Genomic DNA, 21,588 nt, shown 5'->3' with positions numbered 1-21,588 from the left:
GGCTGGAGTCTATCCCAGCGGACTTAGGACGAAGGCAGGGGACGCCCTGGACAGGTCGCCAGTTGATTTGTGATTATAATAAAGACAAATATTTGACTTCTGATTATTAAAGTTGAACAAACAACTGATTTTATTGTCTATTTCCAACTTGCAGCTCAGAAACATTTACTTTCTTTACTCATGTTTGCTGGTCGTTTAAAAAAAACAAAACAATCTGTTTGCATCAAACTGGAGACGGCAGGCTTTAGGATCCTGAGGGCTCCTGCGTCTTCCTCTTACTTTAAATAACCTGTGCAGCTGATTGGTTGATCTTAATGAAGTCAGACTGCAGCTCCTTTGTCCCTCACCTGTCTGCACAGAGCAGGTGAGCATTGACCAATGAGACGGCAGCTCTGCTGTGAAATGCAGACAGACAGGGCGAGTGAGTCCCATAGAGTCAGAGTGAAGCTCAGAGAGAGAGAGAGAGAGAGAGAGAGAGGAAACACACAGGCAGACATCCAGCAGGTCATAGGTGCCGGTCAGAACACGCCGTGACGTCACTGTGCCATCATGAGCTCCACTGCTGAGGACACGGGTGGACATACAGACAACAGGTACGTTAAATATTTAGAACCAAACGGATCGAGTATCTGTGTGTGTGTGTGTGTGTGTATGTGTGTGCGCATGTGCATGTCTGTGTTTCCTGTTCCTGTAAAAACAGGAACTTCTGTCTGTGTTTTTGATGCTGACATTGGTTCCGCCTGAGGGTCAGTGAAGGCATCGCCATAATGCTTTCACTGCCATGTTGCTAAGTTGCCTCGAGAACTCATGGAAACCCTGCAAGAACCCTGGAGGTTCCTCACGAACCTGGAATCTCTTAAAGAGAAGTTGAACTCCCTAAAAGAGAACCTCTTTAGAACATCTGAACTACTCTCAGGTAACACTTGGAACCCTGAAAACATTTCAAGCAACCTGGAAGCTCTTCAAACGCCATTTCAATCTCATCAAATGCTTATGCTATACCAAGAATGGAAATCAACAAACCTGAAAATACCTCAAGATGCTACTTCAGTATATCTGATGCCTCATGAGGAACCCCTTTAAGCACTCATAGGACCTCTTGAAGTTCCTCAGGAAACCATGACTCCCTTCAAGTACCCAGGGTTCCCTTCAAAATCACTTTTTCCCTCTTCAACCTCAATTGCAGCTTTTTAAGGACTCTTGGAACCTCCATAAGTACTTATGGAAACCGCACTAAGAACAGCTGAACATCTTACAGATACCCCAAGAACGTGTCAAGTATGTTAGAACCTCCTTAGAACTCCTGCATTCCTCTCAGGTAAACTTTACTCTCTCTTAGGAACCCTTCAAAAACTTAAAAAACCCTGAAACCTCATCCAGACACAAAGCCCATCTAAAGAGTCATAGAACCTCCTTATAACACCCAAATTCCTCTCAGGTAAAATTTGGACCCTCCTAAGAACCCTTGAACCCATTCCACCAATCTGGTGCTGCCTCAGGAAACCATGGAAACCCCTCAAGAACCCTAAAGGTTCTTCAGGAACCTTCTTTGTTTTATTTAAAACCTCCGCAAGCATCTGGAACCTCCCACACCCATTAGCCTTCCTGAAAGAGTCTTCGAACCTCCTCGGGTAAACTGTCGACCTGCTTAGGAACCCTGGAACTCTTTCAACGACCCTGGAACCTCCTCAAAAACACCTGAAACCTCTTCAAACACTATTGCAGCCTTTTCAAGTACCCCTGAAAAATCCATCAAGAACCCTGGAACCTCCGGAAGAAACCCTAAGCCTGTGTCAAGAGTCTTAGAACCTCCTTAGAACACCTCTCAAGTAACATTGGGATCGTCTTAGGAACGCTGGAACCTCCTCAAACACAGGTGCAGTCTCCTCAAGTATTCGTGATAATCTCATTTAGAACCCTGGACTTTCCTCCAGAACCTTCTTCATTTTATGCAGAACTTCATCAGGGACCCCTGGAGCCCACTAAGTAAGCACACCTGCACAGACCAGTCTGGCTCATTCTCCTGGCTGGATGTTTAGTGTTGGTTTTTCCCAGCCAGGCAATGAAGGCAACACAGTGGAAACATGAGAGCCCTCACCTGAAGAGGACCACCCACTTTCTGCTGCACACCTGATCTCCGTCACCTGTGACCTGCAGACAAACACATATACACGGGTGTGGTTACCTGGCTGGGTGTCTCCTCTCAACAACAACAAACAGAGGTACAATAGAGCCCCGCCCCCCCTCACCTGCTCAGGTGCGTCAGTCTGAGTGAGCAGGTTTGTTTAGTCTGATCAGATATAGATTTTCAGAGAACGACGCGACGTTCTCCAGACTAACATGCCGAACTGAGGAGTGTTACCTGCCAGACCTGACAGGTGAGAATCACCTGACTGCACCTTTCCGTTTAACAGGAAAACCAAGAAGAAGCTTAAAATGACAGAAAAGTGAATGGAGTCTGATTTGAGAGTGAGCTGACAGCTGTGTGTGGCAAGTGTTATACAGGCGTCGCTGAGGAGATCTGTGGCTTTGTCAGGTTTATTTTCATACATTTACCAACTAAACAGGTCTGTTAATCAAAAACTAATCAGCGGATTGATTAAAAAAAAAATATTGATCAGTTGCTGCCGGTCAATACATCCACATGACATCAACAAGTTTTACAGCTGAAAAAGTGACAATGAGTGCTTTCAATGACATTACTCGACTGTTTCTGGTAGTACTTTTACTACAGTGCTGGACCTGAATACTCAGTGATTAAAACAGCAACAAACTGCGGCAGATCAAAGTCCTGATTCTAGTTTCACCTGAAATGGAGACAAAAACTGAGAAGCTTTAAATCTGGAGTCAACGTCAAACAGCAGCTGATTGTCAGGAGTCCAGAGTGTCCCTGAACACACTGTCCTGTCCTCTCAATGTGGTTCCACCTGTTATAATAAACAACTTCACCAGATGACGTCGGGCTGATGAATCTCTAAACTGTAAACCTGATGTTTGGCTTCCTTCACAGATTTTGTTCTGAAATCAGTGACGTTGCTGCTATTCAATGAATTTATAGACTCTTGAAGTTCAACTGTATTCAGATTATCTGATGTTTGAAGACATCACTTTGTTCTGCTGACTGAAATAAATCAGTCAGTTTTTAGTTTTAGTTTTTAGCTCTTCATGTTCTTTATTTTATTTGTAATTATGAGCACTTAAACTTGCAGAAGAAAAGACATACGCAAACTCAATACTCACACATTTATACGTCACAACAACCACACGACAGTCACTTTATATTTCAATCTGTTTACTGTAGTGTTTTCATATTCAAACCTTTATTCTCAGTTGTAAATATTGTTGCACATTTTCTGTATATATTGTTTAGTCTATATCCATATATATATTTTTTTTTTTACCAATTTTCTCCTGTGTGGCCTGTCACTGTGTACACAAACCGGATCAGGTGCTAAAACATTCAGATGTTATCGTTCAATCTGAGAAAAGATTTCATTCAGAGATGTTGCTTGTGTTTGATTCCTACAGAGCTGCTCCAGGAGCCGCAGAGCCAAACAACATCCAGGACATGGAGCTGAGGGAGGAGTGGCAGGACGATGGCTTCCCCAGGTCAGGCCTTCTCTGGCAGCTAAAGTCAGACATCACCTGTCAGCTTTACCTGAAACACACTGCTGAAAACATACTGATAGAGGCTAATTGTGGCTAAGTAATGCTAGCACTGACGTTAACTGATGGATGCTAACAAATGTTAAGAAATGCTAACAGAGGATAACTGATGCTAAATGATACTGACAGATGCTAACTGCTGCCAAAAGGCATTTACAGCGGCCAACTGGTACTATCCAATACTGACACTGATGGAAACTTACAGAGGCCAACCACAGCAAAAAGATGATTACTGATACTGACAGTGGCTAACTGACACTGATGGATGCTAACAGAGGGAAACTGATGCTAAAACTGACGGATGCTTAACCAATCCTAACAAATGCTATTTCATACTGGCAGTTTTTAACTGATACTTACTCATACAGACATTGATCCTTCCAGAGACTAATCAGTGCTAACATATGCTAAGTGACCCTGACAGTTATATGAGTATAGTGATACTGACACTGATAGTTAGAATTCACCTCTAAGCTTCCTCTGTAACACATTGCTAAACAGAGACAGAGGAACAGCAGATGGAGGCTAACTTGACTAACACTGACGCTAACTGATGCTGACTAATACTGACAGAAATTAATGGATGCTAATCCATACTGACAGATGTTAACAGAGGCTAACACAGAAGAATGCTAACAGACACTAAAAGATGCTAGCAGACATAACATTCATTGACGCTAATAAATGCTAATAGACAGTAACACTAACAGAAGGTAGTACTGATGAAAGCTAATAGATGCCAACAGAGGGTAACTCTGATGGATATGGAGCGATAGATGCTAATAGACAGTAACATGCTAACTGATGCTAATATTAATGGATGCTAACAGGGGCCAACAGATGCTAACACTGACAGATGCTAACCGACACTGTATGATGCTAATAGACTTTAACCCTGTTTGATGCTAACCGAAGCTAACAGATGTCAACACTGATAAATGCTAACAAACATCTGTGTTTAATAGACAGAAGAGTCCTTCAAAATGACCCTCATATTTTTTATCTCTCTGGTTCGGTGTTTGGTGTTGATGGTTCAGACCACTACCAGAGGACTGTGGGAGTCCGGAGGATGTCGAGAGTCCAGAAAGGGATGCCAGAGCACCAGGTGAAAATAGAGTTCCTGTTTTACAACTTTGTTTTAGTTAGAATCACTGAAAAGAAAAAAAGAAAACGTTTAGCTATATAGCTCACTCTTAACTCTGTGTTTCCTTCCCTGCCCCCTGTTCTCACCTTAGCCCCGCCCACCAGCCTTGCCCTATCAGGTACCGTCGGGGGCGTGGCAAAGAAGCGTCTGGTGGCTCCATCTCTCAGTCTCACTTTGAGCGGCCGCGACTCTCACGACCTGAATGACAGCTTTTCAGCAGCAGCACTGTCTGCAACACCAGATGAGACGCCATCTCTCGACATCAACCTGGAAGCTCTGGAGACACCGTCGGACAGCGAGACGGGAACGCTGCCTGACAGCAACCCTGACCTGGAGTGGGAAGGTGTGACATAAACTTCCTAGAGACGAGAATTTACCAGTCTGATACCTGACATCTGACCTCTGTCTAACAGATGACCTGCCTCGCATGGGGAGGGGCAGGGGCGGGGCCATGGGCGTGGCCACAAGCCCAACTGTGTCATCTGAGGGTCTAATGGAGCTAGATCAGGTGGACAGCAAGGGGCGCCGCTGGAGAAGGTTCTGCATCGCTGGACATGAGTACCACGTCAACATGAGTGTCCTGGAGCCGTACCTGCAGGTCCTGTCACACGGAGGTCAGAGATTAAAAACACACCTGAAAAATAACAGACCCGAAACACACCTAAAACAGACTGGAAAAAAAAACCCTTAAACTTGCCTGAAACACACTAAAACACACCTAAAACGCACCTAAAACACACCTAAAACGCACCTGGAACACACCTGGAAAACATCTATGACAGACCTGAAACACACCTAAAATGTATGAAAGACACACCTGAAATGCACCTGAAACTTACCTGTAACACACATGACACACAGCAGAGAGAGGTCATATGTGCTGTGCAGCTGTGTCACTGTAAGCATGACTTGTTTGTCTGGTGGAATCTGAAGGCAAAGTGTGGCTCCTCTGTATGTGATTGGTCATCAGGTTATTATGGGGACGGTATGAACGCCATCATCCTGTTCACTTCCTGTTACCTGCCAGAGAACACAGTGGAGGACTACGAGTACGTCATGGACAACCTGTTCAGGTGAGTCTGGATCTGTAAACAGGAATGAAGTATGAGCATTACATGAACACCTGGTAAACACCTGGCACAGGTGTAACAGTGTACTTGTTTACCTGCAGGTACATTGTGGGAACGTTGGACCTGATGGTGTCGGAGAACTACCTGCTGGTCTACTTGTGTGCCATGGCTCCCAGGAACAAATTGCCAGCCATGAAATGGCTTCACAACTGCTACACCTCCATTGACAGGAGGTACGCTAGGTTCACTCACCTGGACAGCCCTGAGGGGCAGAGCCAGCACTTTTAAGGATAGAGTGCACCTTGTTTTCATGGCAACAGAGGGGTCATTCTGTCTGTCTACCCTACCTGTCTGTCTGTTAGGTTGAAGAAGGACCTGAAGGGGCTGCTAGTCGTCCATCCTGCCTGGTACATTAAAGCTCTGATCACTGTGGTGAAACCTTTCATCAGGTCTGAACACACACATGCACACACACACACACACACACACACACACACACACACAAACACACACACCAACAGAGACACAGAATCACAATAGCAACACTGTGTCCACAGCGAGAAGTTCAGCAGGAAGATCCGCTTCGTTCAGAGTCTACAGCAGCTCTCCGAATTGATCCCCACAGACCGACTACAGATTCCAGACGCCATCCGACAGTAAGTCCTGAAGTTCACTGTGATCCTCAGAGCTGCAGAACTTAACTGGACTTCTATTGTAAGTGCTAGAAGAAACTTCAACGCCATTCAGGAAGCTCCTCAGTTCTGCCTGATAAGGAGTCCCAGGTATTTATTCTCACGCTCATGAGTCCTGTCATTCTTAAATCACATGACTCATGGTGTGAAACTGCCAGGTGATGACTGACTGAAGGTGTAATTGTTGTGAAACTGCCAGGTGATGGCTGACTGAAGGTGTAATTAGTGCTAACACTATCAGATGAGGGACAACTGAAAGTGTTGATGATGACTACACTGCCAGGTAATGGATAACCGAAGGTGGTAATGGCAGAAAAACTACATGACTGAAGGCATAAATGGTGGTGAAACGGCAATGTGTGTGATGACTCAACTTGTAAATAGTCTTCAAACTGCCATGTGTGTGGTTGTGAAACTGCCGTGTGAGGGATTACCTAACTTGTAATAGTGGTGATGGACAGTAAAGTCCACATTCTGGAAAGAGGAGATAGTTTAAGAGAAGAGTGAAGGAAAACATCAACTGGAGCAGCATCTTTCACAAACATTAACAAGTCACGTGAGCTTTGGATTGTTAATGGGCCATGAGTCATTTGAGTTTGCAGTAAATACTGGAACTCCCCACCAGTCAGTTAGAACTGAAGCAGATGAGTCAAAGTGAACCATCTTCAGAACCAAAAAGTCCAATTTCATTCTACTGAAGCTCTGAGGAACCCACCAGTAAGAACACTAACTCTGCTTTTACTCTGTTGTAAGTCTGCTGTAACTCCACTGATCGCTGCCTTTATCTGTCATGGTTCTACAGGTTCTGTTTTATTTCACGTTGATATTTTGGTTAAATTTTTGCTGAACCTTGTGTTTAGAACTTGATGCTACTTTGTTCTGAGTGTCAGAATAAGAGTCTGGATTTTATTTCAGATCAGTTGAGCTGCAGGAGAACGTTCACGTTTCCTGGTTTATTTGTTGGCATGATAACTGTGACTGGATGTAGGAAGAGTTCTGCAGCAGACAGTTGTGTTGGTTTCAGCTCCTCAGCTTTTGTTCCCATAGTGAGCTGATGTTCTGGTTCTTCTGATGTCTACCTGCAGGTTTGATGAGAAGCAGAACAGATGACAGTGGATGAATCTGGAGGTCGGAGTTAATCAGGAGAACGTCTGTCCAGCTGCTGTACAGACGAACAGACTGAGAGTTGTTACTGATGCTGCCTGAGTGTTGGAGGAGATCAGCGTTCTCCAACATACAGAAGAACATCAGGTTCTCTGAGGAACACGTGGAGACGTCCTGACTGTCTCCTCTTTAATCTGAGATAAGAACAGCAGTGTTCAGACTCTGAGTGACTTTTCCTTTAACTGATCTGGGAGGTTTGTTTGAACTGTTTCGGATGTTTAAAAACACCAGAAGTTGGTTTTACTGAGAAATCAGCAGCATCCTGATGTTTCTGCGTGTTGACCATCTGAACCTGTTGTCATAGCAACAGGGTAAAGCCTCCAGCTTGTTTCTCTGCTGCCTTCATGCTTCTGAACAAACACAGCTGCTGATCAGGTTGGTTAATCTGGGTTTAATTTGGTTTTAATATCCAGCTGCAGGAACATGTGTTTTACCTGCTGCCCACCTGTAATAAAAGCACCGATCAAACAGGTTCTACAGGTCCACTCTCTGCTGTGTTTCATGGTTCTGGTTCTGGTAGGTGTGAGTGTTTCAGACTGAAACAGTGGAGCAGGGAACGTTCCCACAATGTTGGCTCAGATTATTTACAAGTTCTAATAATGATTTAAGGAAAATATTCTAATCAAATTTTGAAAGAAAGTTTTAAGGATAATTCTCATTTCATGCACACTGGGGAAAAAAAACTGTTTTTAGCTTGATAAAAATTTCTTTAACAATTTTACTGATTTTTCCTGTTTTGGGAAATTGCAGATGATAACCAGTAAAACAGCTGATTATTATTTTTTTTTAAATTTAATAGGTAATGGTAAAAAACAAACAATCAAAAACAGGCCAAAACTAAATAACATTCACACCAATAATCTGTAATGTAATAAATGATTTCTTTAACAATGTGTGAAAATACAGTTGGACAGTTTCATTGTAGTTAAATATTTTTAAAAAACACTTTATTTTACAGATATTTTAGGTTACTCTCACAGTTTTTGAACATTCCACTGGTTAATCTATTTCTTCTGTCAGATCTTAATAGTTTTTACAGGATTTATTTTACAGTGTAATATCTCCATGAAGGTAAAAGTGAACTGACACAGAATGTTTTAACATTCAAAGGATGTTTGGAGGATCTTGTCAGATTATGTTCCATGAGAACAAAAGAAGAACGTCCTCAAACCAAGATTCAGAAAAATGTTTTCAAGATGTTATCAAAGCCTCAGAAGACAGATTGTTCCGATCATGTGATATATTACCAAAGGTGGAACATTCATCCTGTAATGTTCTGAGGATGTTCCGGAGATGTTGCTGTAGAACATTCTTCTATAAAATATTCTCATGGTGTTACATGATAACAAAGTAAGGACATTCTCATTGCAACATTTTAAAAATGTTTTTTGAACATTTGAATTTCATTTTTTAATGTTTTTTAGGAACTTTATTCGGCCTTTAAAAGAGAACATTCTGGGAACTAAAAGAAAGCTTCCTGATAAAAACATTACTAGAACCTTGCAGCACTTTCTCAGATTGTTTTAAAACCAAAACAATTCTAGCTGTGATGTTTTTTTTCAGTAAAGTTCAGCGCAGAGCTCTAAATATCCAGCAGGTGGCAGAACCACACCTGAGAGCAGCCTCCAATAGCTAACAGAGGAACATCTGAACAGCTTCAGATGCTGCAGCTTCTTTGTTCTGTTTTCAGATTCAGGTTCCACTGGATTCAGACTGAACATCAGCAGCTGGTGAGTCAATAATCACTGAACATCACAAACAAAACTGACTTTTGGTTTTAAAGCAGCTGACTGATTGATCCGTTCAGGTCAGACTGTTTTACACAGTACACACGTGATTGTTGATCAGAGGTAAAACGAATATTCAGATGCTCTACTTCAGTTAAATACAGCAAAGTAAAAATATCCAACTGCAGCATTAAACTCCTACATCAGTAAAAATTTGGTTAATTTCTCTGACTGACATATGATCAGATTATTACCCGTCAGTGTGTTAGTAGCAGGTTGGAGCTATTTCACAGTCCTTTATTCCCACTTTATACATTTATCTTAGCATTTATTGGACTTTTTATCCATATTTTAGACATTTGTGTTTATTTTCTTTACCGTGTTTTATTACAACTTTTGGGACATTTTTTAGAAAGTATGAGGGAGGTTTTATTACTCTTTCTAAATATTCTTTGGTGTTTCGGCATATTTTTCTACCACCAGTGTTTCAGCAGCAGGTTACTGTCAGAGCTGCTGCTATTGCTACAATAACTGTGTTCAGCAGTTGTTGTTGTTTTTCTGTTTTTGTTTTTTTTTTTTTTTTTTAAAATTAGATCAGAATAAACTGTTCTCATTCTGAGGTGCTTCATCCTCCCGGTGTCACAGTAGAAAAAGGGCAGAGCTTCAGGTGTCCCAGTCCACCTGAGAACTATCAGCCTGCTCACCTGAACAAACTCAGCCAATCAGCTGCCAGTATTCCACTTCACTGTATTTTAGAAATCAGGTATCAACTTCTGTCCAGCAGGGGGCAGCCTGCACCACAGCTGGGGCTCCAACTGAGGTCCTGGGATCTGCGGGGGCCCTTCAGAAGGCCCCGCAGGCCCACAAAGGTTCCTGAAGAGCCGACTGAGAACCTTGTAAACCTAAAAATCCTCATCATTATACTTTGTTACACTAAAAGCGTCAATAACACAGAGTACAAACACTCTGTTACAGTTTTCCCACAAACATGCAGCTGAACACCACATCCATGAAACAGGTTTATTTCACTTTTCCTGGATACAGTTTGGATCCCTGATTGTATCGTATCACTGACTGAACCTGATTGGCTCTGGTTCTGAACACCTGACTGCACTCACCTGTGAGACAAACAGTTCTGATGCATTAGATTTAAACTGGGTTCAAAGAAACCACCATGATGTGAAGCAGCAAGTGAGCGAAGGAGAGCTCATTTTTAAAGTCAGAACCTCATAAAAATAAAATAAAATAAAATAAAATAAAAAAAAACACAGCAGGAAGTTCACTGGTTTGAAGTTTAGATTAGAATCTTTAACAAATCAATAATCACTAATCAGCTTAAAACTTTTATTGATCATCCTGAAACATCTGAAACTTACAAACTCTTCTGCTCTGTTTATGGCGAGCACACACTTTACTCAGTTAACCATCATTAACCATCATTAAAGCCTGACAGTTAAACTAGACTATAAACTCACAATAAACACACTGCACTAACAGGCTGCTCTGAAAGGAACGTTAGCTTTAGCTTTTTGCTTACTTTTATAGCCTGTTAGTGTTCAGCTACCTCATAAAGCTAGTTATCAGCTAGCTACCCTTTATAGCTAGTTACCTGTTAGCTAGTAAACATTTAGCTATCTTTTTTAGCCAATTAGCTTTTACAGCAACTAGCTTTGTGTCCTTTTTCTCTGCACAGTATAACTGAATATTTATTTGTTATGTGGTTTTACAGACTCAGTAACTCAGACATCAGATATCAGCCATGGGTGGATTTTTCAACACCAGTAGTGAATTTAAACAATATGAAAACTGATTTAAACTGGATTAAAGCTCAAATTGAAACTGGAATAAAACTCTATTTAAAACTCAGATGTTAACTGGATTAAAGCTTGGCTTTAAACTGGATAAAAGCTCACACTTAATCTATATAAAAACAGATTCAAAGTGGATTGAAATTTAGATTGAAACTGAATTAAAAACCGGATTTAAACTTGATTACAGCTCAGTTTTAACTAAGATTAAAACTAGTTTAAACTGGATTAATGCTCAAATTGAAACTGGAATAGAGCTCACTTCAAATGTGATTAAAGCTCAAATTGAAATGGGAATTAGACTAAAATTTAAACTGAATTAAAGTTTGGATTTAGACTGGATTAACGCTCAGATTTAAAACTCTGCAGTGTAAATCAGTAGGAAGCTGGTTTCTAGTCACAAAACTGATGCTGTGGGGGAAAACAAAGACTTTGTGATTTTGAAGGTCCCCAGTCATTGTGGTATTTTTAGTATAAACAACAGTAACAGTAACAGTGGTCAAAGGTGTGAGGAGAATCACAGACTGGACTCAGTTCTAAACATGGAGGTTGTTTTCTGACAGCTGCTCAGTGTGTCTTTGTGTGTTTAAAGTATTTGTGTCTGTTGTGTGTGTTGTCTGTTTACTGTAGTTACGTGTCTGCCGTGTGTGTGTGTGTGTGTGTGTTTTGTGTGTGCATAAATATGTTTCTATTCTCACTCTATTGACTCTGGTCTTCATTTATGGCTCCCAGTTTTAGGCTCCGCCCCCCTCCACTGCACTACCTGTCCACGCGTCGTCCCTGCCCTCTGATTGGCTCACACCTGGACCTGACCACTCACAGAGCTCCGTCCTGCGAGGGCCCGGCTTGTCCACGCTGTGTGCATGTGCTGCTCGGTGTGGAAGTAACGGGACACCGGACACACAGTAACACACACACACGGAGACACACCGGGTCTCTCCGGTATAAAACCGGCCCCTCTGTTTACCGACAGAAGCTGGTGAATCAGTAGCAGCAGTGTAGTCATCGAATCAGACCTCATTAGCACTAATTCATTCTAATATATTGACAATACTAATCGGGTCATGGTCCTGTCAGCGGGCTCCAAGCTGCGGCTCTTCCAGCTGCAGTTCTCTGATCCCGGACGCTCCTTCTACAGCAGCGGGGACAAACTAAGCGGCTCCGTGCAGCTACAGGCGGCGCAGCCCTGCAGGCTCACCGGCCTCAGGGTCACCGCCGCCGGCTGCGCCCGCGTCGAACAGCGCGGCGGGAAGAACCGAAGGGGCCGCAGTCAGGAGGTGGAATACCTGAAGTATGAGGAGGAGCTGCGGCTGGAGGAGGAGCTGAGCACAGGTGAGGCTCACCGAGAGCACAAATACCTGCAGTGGGAGGTATTGTTTAATCTGACCCATCAATAACTGAATCAGTTACGTTAGGAAAACAGTTTTATTAATTAGACAAAAAAAAAGAATCGTCTGCGGGTGAACATCAATTAAAGTCCTGAAATCTAATCTGTGTTTCACTAATTAAATGTTGATTAAAAACAGAACATGAGCTGCAGATCAACTGTATCTTCATCACTGATTCATTTGTTCTTTACTTAGCTCTTTTACTGCCACTATAACTTATTTAAACGTGATTTTGAAAGTTTGAGACCCAAAATACTCACTTTACTGTCACAGCCTGCAAAGAAAAACTGATTCATGTTATTTTCAGAAAGCTGCAGATGAATTTTCTGCAGTTTTAAACAGACAGTCATAATACAAGCTGAGCTCAAGGCACCTGGTGTTACATAACAGACACTGAGCTCACTTCTGATTGGTTCACACAGCACTGGTGTGGATTTCAAAGAGAACACCTCAGTGGTTACAACATGTGAATCTGAACTGCAGCCTCATTTCAGCAGGTTGAAGCAAACTGAAACATTTTCCTGCAAAACACAATTGTTGAATGATTGATGGAACTCTGTCTAACTGTATTCACTGGACTTGAAGTCAGTGTTAATAATAAAGATAAATACAGGTGTTGCGTTCAAACATTATCTTTTGATGTGTCGATGACAAGGAAACTCAGAATCACTGTAAAAAAAAACCCCAAAAAAACAAGGATGAAGCAGAAACAGGAAGTTTTATTATTAAAGAGGTTGTGGTTAAATTCCAATTTTGCTGTTTCAGATGCTGACGGCTGCTTCCTGCTGCCGGCTGACAAAACCTACAGCTTCCAGTTCGGCTTCGAGCTCCCGGCGCCAGGGTGAGACTGACATCTGATCAGTTATCAGCCACTTATTGATCAGTTATTGATCAATTTTCGATGGCCCCGCTAACGCTGCTATGCTCTGCTTGCAGGCGTCTGGTTTCATCCTACAAAGGAAAGTTGGGCTCAGTGCGTTACTACGTGAGGGCGGAGCTTCAGAGGCCTTCCCAGAATGTTTTACAGTGTGAGAAGGAGTTTGAGGTGGAGGAGCCGCTGGACGTGAACCAGGCCGACCTGCTGGTACGGAACACACCTGATCAGTACTCAAACCTGCACCCTGGTGCTTCAGCATGTCACATTAAATAAGAAAATACACCAATCACTGATCAGTTGCAGTTTTAACAAGATCAGTTTGTCTTCGTAAAAATATATTTATTAGTTTATTTAAAAATAGGTAAAAGACAAAGAAACATCAGAGCAGAAAACATGCAAATATATAAAGTCAGAGTTTGTATTCATAACATATAAAAGTAGGATTAAGTTTAAAACTGCAGGTTAATTTCAGCAGATTGAAGCTGATCAGATTCAGTTCAACATCACAGTCACAGAAATTCATTCATTCATTCTTCTTCTTTCTCCTTCTCCTCCTCAGGCTCCGGCTGCAGCCTCCAAACAGAAGAAGGTCACCTGCATGTTCATCCCTGATGGTCAGGTGTCCATCACGGCTAAGATAGACAGGAAGGGGTTCTGTGAGGGTGAAGACATCAGCATCAATGCTAAGTTCGAGAACACGTGCTCGCGGATCGTGGTGCCAAAGGCCGCCATCATCGCCAAGCACTCGTACGTGGTAGATGAACGCACCAAGGTAAGCCCGGACACGCTTTAACACTTGAGGGTTTCAAGGCTTCAGAGGTGGTCTGAGCTCTGGTTCTAATGATTCTACTGGTTCTCGTGGTTCAGGTTCTGCGTCAGAAGCTGTCAGCGGTCAGAGGGAACCACATCATCTCCGGGATGTGCGACATGTGGCAGGGAAAAACCATCAGGGTCCCTAAACTGAAGCCCACGCTTCTCGGCTGTGACATCATCAAGGTGGACTACGCCCTCATGGTGAGTCAGAGATGATGTCATCAGGATACATAAGACAGTTTCAAGTCAGAGAAGGTAAAAATTTGATTTTGAGATAAAATGAAAATAACAGAAGAAATAACATTGATACGATAAAAGATGAGTTTAGAGAAAATAAAATTCACTGACATGAGATTAAATAAAATACAAGATAACATTCTGTGAAATACTGAGTTAAAAGATGAGCTAAAAATAAGATAAATTTAGTCTGAATAAGTCGATATACAATGAAAAAAGATGACAGGAGAAAAAAATAAACAGATCAAATATGACAACAAAATAATCCAGATGGGACAGATGTCAATGAACCTGAATAAAATAAACAAAGTTTGAACAAATGTTAAAATATGAAAATTAGATAAAATAAAGATAAAATACGAGATAACATTGACAAAATGACATCGGATTACATGAAGTAAATTGAAATATAATGAAATAAAATTAGTGTGTAATTAGTTTGTTAAACAGCATAACAGATGATATGAGATCAGATTAAAAGTTTGAATTATTATGATGACATTAGATGAAATAACAAATGAGATCTAAAAAGATAAAATGAAAAAGAGTTTTGAGATAAGTTGAGATCAGATAAAGAAAATATCAGATGAGATGAAATAAAACAAGCTGACATACGATTGACAAAATGTTCAAATATATCAAAGAAATAAATCAATTAAATCAAGGTTAACGTGAAGCTCCGCCACCTCAGATCTACCTGCACATCCCTGGCAGCGAGAAGCTGGTTCTGGAGCTGCCGCTGGTCATCGGTACCATCCCATTCAGCGGTGTTGGCAGCAGAACCAGCAGCATGAGCAGCCAGGCCGGTTCCATGAGCAGCTGGTCCTCCTTCCCCTCGGCGCCTCCCAGTTACAGCAACATCCACAGAGACCTGCGGGTCGACGGACCCAGAACGCCACTGCTGCACGACTACGATGATGGCGACGATGATGACGAGGGTGGGATCTTCATGAGGGCACCAGAGGTCCACTACCCCCCTCCCCCCGCCTACAGCGAGGTGAGCACATCCACCTTGTGCAGGTCCAGTTTGGTTCAGTCTGTCTGATTGGAGGATGAGATGTTACACAAAACAAAAAAATGTATCTCTTAAAATGAGAAAAGACCTGATGGCATGAGATTGATTCAAAACGAGATGAAGGAAATTGATAGAAATAAGACAAAATGAACTGAGATGGAATTAGATTACAACTCTAGAAGAAAAGAAACAAGCAAGACGTGATGACAGCAAATGTTGGATTGAATGAAATGAGACAGAATTAGGTCACAGTTCTACAAGAATAACGAGGTTAGATTAAATGAATCAGGATTAAACATGGTGAGATGAAATAAATTTAGGATTCAAACCTGATAACGTGAGATTTAGAAAGTAACAGAAACATTAAATGAGATGAAATAGATTAGAAGAAATGAGACACTGAGATGTGCTGATATCTGGATTAGAGATTAAAGATGAATATTTTGTCTGATTGTTGTCTTTATTGTCCTTCTTGTTGTCAGGTGGACAAGGACGCTGTCAGCCATCCTCAGGCAGTCAAGGTGTTCTGAGGACGTTCTGTTGACAACTAGATGAGGACACGTCCGCCATGAGGGGACTGAGGGCAGAGCCTGGGGGCGGAGCCTGAGCTCCATATGTGGTCCTCTGACCTGTCGGTCATTCCCTGTCCAACAAGGACTAAAGCTCTAAGCTCAGCTACAACAGCGACTCAGCAGTTTTGTGTCAGTGACTCAGCAGTTTTCTAGTGGTGACGCAGCCTGTTTTGGTACTTTGTTGCTGAGAAGACAACAGAAAAATTGTTTGTTGTGAAAAGTGTTTTTTTATATTCGTTGTTGACTCTGATTGTTTTTTTGTTTTTTGTTACTGCAGTATCCTGATGTTACATCTGTACATATTTTGTAAAGAAGATTTTTATTTTTCTATTCCACCAATAAACATCTTTAGATCTTAAATCTGTGCGTCGTCATGCTGTTTACTGTATATACTATACTGCATATACTATATAAATTGTATATACTTTATGCACTGTGTATACTATATACATTGCATATACTATATATACTGTACATACTATATACATTGGCTGTACATGAGGGTGCAAGCAGCTGCAGTCACTGTGCAGAGGTTTATTTAAAGCACCTATAATAACTGGGTCAAACACGTCTGCAGGCTTACATTCGGAAGAATCTAACAGCAGCTCAGCTCTGTGTTTAAACAGTTTTTGCCGACTTTATTAAAGACACTGCACATGACTTTTAGTCCATAAACAAGGGTTTGGCAGCTGACTGCAGAGTCACGTTCACAAAGTACGATGTGGGATTAAAGTAAGTGTGGCTGTACATGAAGAAGCAGAAGTGGGTTGAAGTTCAGTCTGTCTTTGGACATCAGAGATGTCTGGTTTATTTTGGAGCTCAACAGGTGGATCCGAATTATATTTGCTCACTGAAGTCAACATTCGTTCTCAGAATCATCTTCTTAGAAAGTTACAGCTCCAGATAATTCAAAAATAGATTAGGTCTTTAAAAGGGGAGGACATGTTTCAGTAATTATGTTTTATTTAAAAAGGTCTGAACAATTTCAGATTGTTAACATGAAAGTCTGAATGTTTCAACAAAACCAAAATATTCAGACTTTCATGTTAACAGTCTGAATGATTTCAGACTAACATGAAAGTCTGAATGTTTCAATAAAGCAGAAACATTCAGAAGAAAAAACTGTTCATGGGGTTTTGTTTTTAACAAGTGTTTGAACTTGGTATAAAATTCAGATTTAAGTTCAAGTTTGACTCAAAGTCACTGCAGAAACAAATGTGTGCATGTGTCTAAGTGAAACGTGATCAGTTGTTTACTTCAACAGCAGCTGTTCACAGTCAGTATAACAACACAGGAGCTGCACACACACACACACACACACACACACACACACACACACACACACACACACTTCAATCTGCCATTAAACGCCTGGATAAATATCATAGAACTTTAATATCTAATTTGTGTTTGTATAAAGAGACATATTTCAATGCTTGGCCTTATAAGCAGTAAAACAGGAGCTGAATTTAGTTTCTGTTTTGATCCATAAAACTGTGAAATCGTAGCAGCTTATTGTGCTGAAACAGAAACAGCTCTGAACCTGCAGGTTCAGAGACGCTGACATACTTCATGAAGTATGTCAGCGTCTCTAAAAATATAAAGTAACCGGGTTCTGTTTCTTCTTCTGTCACGGGCCGCAATTTAAACCAACTAACCAGCAGCTAACCAGCAGTTAACCAGCAGTAAAACTTTAGCTAATCATCAAACAATTATCAGTTAACCATCAGCTAGCATTCAGGTAACCATCACCTAACCATCAGTTAACCATCACCTATGAACTAACCATCAGCAAACTATCAGCTAACCAGGAGCTATTAGCTAACCATCAGTTAAACATCAGCTAAGCATCAGTTAACTGTTTGCTAACCACCATTTAACCATCAGCTAATCATCAGCTACTCATTGTTAGCTGATGGTTAGCTAACAGTTAACTCATAGTTGCTGCATAGTTGACTGTGTGTTAACCTGCATATGGCAAATAAACAAATCTGAATCTGAACAATCAGTTATCCATCAGCTAACCATGAGCTAAAACTGATTAACCACAGAAACTCACAAAAACAACACTGCTAGGCTAGGCTTGTTAGCTTTTAACTAGTTAGCTTTTAGCCAGTTAGCTTTTAGCCAGTTAGCTTTTAGCGGTTTTTAGGCAATTAACTTTTAGCTTATTTTTTGGCTAATTAATATTTATTCAGCTATTTGCGACTTTTATTTTAGCTAGTTAGTGTTAAGATAGCTTTTAGCTCATTAGCTTTAAGCTAGTTAGCATTTAACCAGCTTTTAGGTAGTTATCTTTTAGAAGATCTTTTAGGTAATTAGCACTCATCCAGCTTTCACCTAGTTATTTGCTAGCTTCTCTTTTACCTAGTTACTATTGAGCCATTCCCTGATTCACCTCCCTGTCGGTGGGTTCCCATCATGTTCTCCGGCTTTCTACCAAAGTCCAAAGACATGCTGAGGTTAATTGCTGACTCTGAATTGTCCGTAGGCATAAATGTAAATGTGCTTGTTTGTCTCTCAATCTGTGTAGCCCTGTGATAGACTGGTGACCTGTTCAGGGTGACCCCTGCCTTGACCCTGAGTTGGGTCGGATAGCACCACCCCCGTGACCTTAGTGAGAATTAAGCAGTATTTGGAGATTGGATGGATGGATGGATGGATGAATGGATATGGGGCAGCTTTTAACCTGTATACTGGTTTTACTGGTTTAATGGGTTGTGTTTTGTAGATTGGAGCAATAACTCCTCCTCCACATCAGCACTTTCAGATGACCTCAATCTTCAGCTCCTCTTCTTTCTTCTTCTCTGTCTTTGGACCTACAGAACTCCGTCCTACGCTCTGATTGGCCAGAAACGTCCCCCCAGTGTGCGCGTGATTGGCTGAGGCCAGCAGTCACTGGTTCAGAGTGATCTGCTGTCTGAGTCAGCGCTGCCATTCCTCTTCCTGCTGCCATATTTAGAAAATCTGAGCTGACAGGAACAGGAGCTGAGAGTCAGGTAGCCTGCAGACACTGAGCAGGGCTAGACTTAGGAAACAGTGACACCTACTGCTGTACCTGAGCTCACCTGCAGCCAATCACAGCAGAACAGCTCATACTGAACACTTAAACTCTGTGTAATAAACACTGTAGAAAGTTCCTCAGTAAAACTCAGTGAAGAGCCTCTTATATGTGGAGCTGTGAGAGCGCCCCCTGCAGGAATCAGACTGCAAGACAGGAGGAAAACCTGCAACAGGGCCTGAGTTAGTGATGGAGGAAACAGAATTAAACAGTGAAGGAACATGTTGTAGACTGTGAAGCTATTCTTTAATAACCAAACTGATGCTAACAGCAGTTAGCACACAGGCTAATGCAGCTCGGAACTGTTTCGTCTGTACACTTTCTCAGGTGTCATTTCTGGAACTGAAGTTATCTGAAGTTCTTTTCTTCCTGACTTGTTTCTTCATCCCAGTCCACAGGATCTTGATGGGGTTTAAGTCAGGACTTTGGGGAGGCCAGTCTACAACCTTAATTCTAGCCTGATTTAACACAAATAGAGGGACTTTATAATTCTATCATTGCAAAGATTGACAGCATATTTCTAATAATGTTTTCTTACAGGCATTCTTGCCATAAACAGAATCCTCAAACAAGGTACAACATTTTTTTTTTTTTTAAATGTTGTAAAGGCCCGGTCTGTCCTCACTCCATAGGCACCCAGCAGGGGTGAATTGATGCCTTATGATTGTCTGTGAAATAGTGTAGATGGATTTTGTCACTGGGGTCACAGGTGTTGTTTATTGAGTCAAATGTATGTTGGGGGCGTGGCTTTGCATGAACCTCTATTTAGGTGAGTGCAGTGCACGCGCGCGGGGGCACGTAGTGGGATGACGACACACGCCAACTTGGAGGTTTCCCGGAGTTACCTGGCCGCGGAGTATGGATTTTTGCTTGTTGGAACTTCTTGGAATAACTAAAGGTGTTGGAACGGGAGGACGGACCGCTTCGCGGAGTTGCCGAGGACCGGAGCTGTCATTCAAAGGAGGTAAAAAAAGTAAAGTGTGTAAAGTAAGAGGCTGTGCTCTGAGCCAAAACAAATGTATGAAAGTGTCTGATTTTCACCCCTGCTGAGGCATAGATCCGCCCGTCTCCTTTATATAGAGCGTTGTGACACTGTCACCTCGGAATTAATAGGTGAACTGTTACAATGTCTCCAGTGAAGTATTAGTAAACTGTTGAATTCGAACTACAACCAAACATATGATGATGGTTCTTACTTTGTGAACAAATGCAGATGAAGGTGAAGACAAGTAAAACAGCAGCAGCATGGATGTAAATAAAACAGTCTGACCAGTTTGGAGACATTTTGTAACTTTACAGAGTCTTTAGTCAGAGCTTCCATTCACAGTAAGAATACATTCAGCAGAGGAGAAACCTGCTTCTTTATTGATCTGACTGCAGAATCTGCATTGAGCCTTTTGGCAGCCTGATGAAATGTTTCTGTTCATTTTCATCACAACAGTTTCCAAAAGTCATTAACTTTGGTTCAGTTTCTGATATTTCAGCTGACAGTTGCGCTGCCGCTGTGGTTCAACATTTATTATCAGTGACTTTATCCTGCAGATCTTTGTTCTTCATCTAATTGGTCCTGTTCTGTCCAGTGCAGATCTGATGTGTTGTCCAGGTGTGGGTGTGGATGCAGACTGAGTGTGCAGGTACAAGCTTATGATTGGTGGCTCAGCTGCTGGCCAACAGGTGATTGGCTGCCTCTTCTCACCTGCAGCTTCCTGCCGTACGGCGGACTTGTGCTGACTTCAGTAGTGTTTCCTCTGTCTGTTAGTTTTGTACTGATGCGTGGATGTTTCACCAGATGATTTAGCGAAATCTGTCAGATTTACTGATTGTGTAAAGCAGGTTCTATGTGTAGAACCAGTGGATGGAGGTGAGCTGCTCTGAGCTATTGCAGAAGGCAACAACACACAGGAAGTAAAGGAGATGGAATATTCCTCCAATAAACATCCTCCAAACATGAAACAAAAGGAGAGGATCCACCAATCAGCAAGTGTTGTCTCCGACTTTCTAAAGACTTTCCTGAAAGTGGTTCTACAAGAACATTCTAGATGGACGGTTCCTCAGAGATGTTCTACTGAGACAGTTTCTCAAAAAGGTTCTACAGGGATGGTTCTTGAGGTCAGAGCATGCTCAAAAGTTCAGGCTGTCCTAAAACTCCATCCATTATCTGTACACAGCTTAATCCTCACTAGGGTCACGGGGGGCTGGAGTCTATCCCAGCTGACTCAGGGTGAAGGCAGGGGACACCCTGGACAGGTCACCAGTCTATCACAGGGCTACACTTAGAGACAGACAACCAAGCACACTCACATTCACACCTACGGACAATTTAGAATCACCAATTAACCTCAACATGTTTTTGG

At 41.9% G+C, this 21,588-nt stretch overlaps 2 protein-coding genes across 3 annotated transcripts; both read left to right on the top strand.

Moving 5' to 3' along the window:
• The first annotated feature begins 19 nt into the window (after positions 1–19).
• Positions 20–8,210, top strand: bnipl (BCL2 interacting protein like). 2 transcript variants are annotated; one of them, XM_008298338.1, is made up of 10 exons: positions 20–593; positions 3,529–3,609; positions 4,704–4,771; positions 4,902–5,153; positions 5,224–5,424; positions 5,781–5,883; positions 5,982–6,113; positions 6,243–6,329; positions 6,438–6,536; positions 7,658–8,210. In XM_008298338.1, exons 1-10 carry the CDS (start codon positions 550–552, stop codon positions 7,680–7,682), a joined length of 1,092 nt encoding a protein of 363 aa, XP_008296560.1. In that variant the 5' UTR covers positions 20–549; the 3' UTR covers positions 7,683–8,210. The 2 variants fall into 2 exon arrangements, with proteins under 2 accessions (XP_008296560.1, XP_008296561.1); XM_008298339.1 differs by having other exon boundaries at positions 512–2,378.
• A 4,033-nt stretch (positions 8,211–12,243) lies between these two features.
• On the top strand, positions 12,244–16,533 carry LOC103369590 (thioredoxin-interacting protein). The gene is made up of 7 exons (XM_008298337.1): positions 12,244–12,603; positions 13,425–13,500; positions 13,596–13,743; positions 14,096–14,308; positions 14,404–14,550; positions 15,278–15,583; positions 16,084–16,533. Exons 1-7 carry the CDS (start codon positions 12,336–12,338, stop codon positions 16,129–16,131), a joined length of 1,206 nt encoding a protein of 401 aa, XP_008296559.1. The 5' UTR covers positions 12,244–12,335; the 3' UTR covers positions 16,132–16,533.
• Positions 16,534–21,588: the final 5,055 nt, after the last annotated feature.

This window comes from Stegastes partitus, unplaced genomic scaffold (assembly GCF_000690725.1).
Source record: "Stegastes partitus isolate 25-593 unplaced genomic scaffold, Stegastes_partitus-1.0.2 Scaffold1307, whole genome shotgun sequence".
NCBI lineage: Eukaryota > Metazoa > Chordata > Actinopteri > Pomacentridae > Stegastes > Stegastes partitus.
The sequence above is the reverse complement of the archived record's forward strand: the minus strand, read 5'-3'. Positions and strand labels throughout refer to the sequence as shown.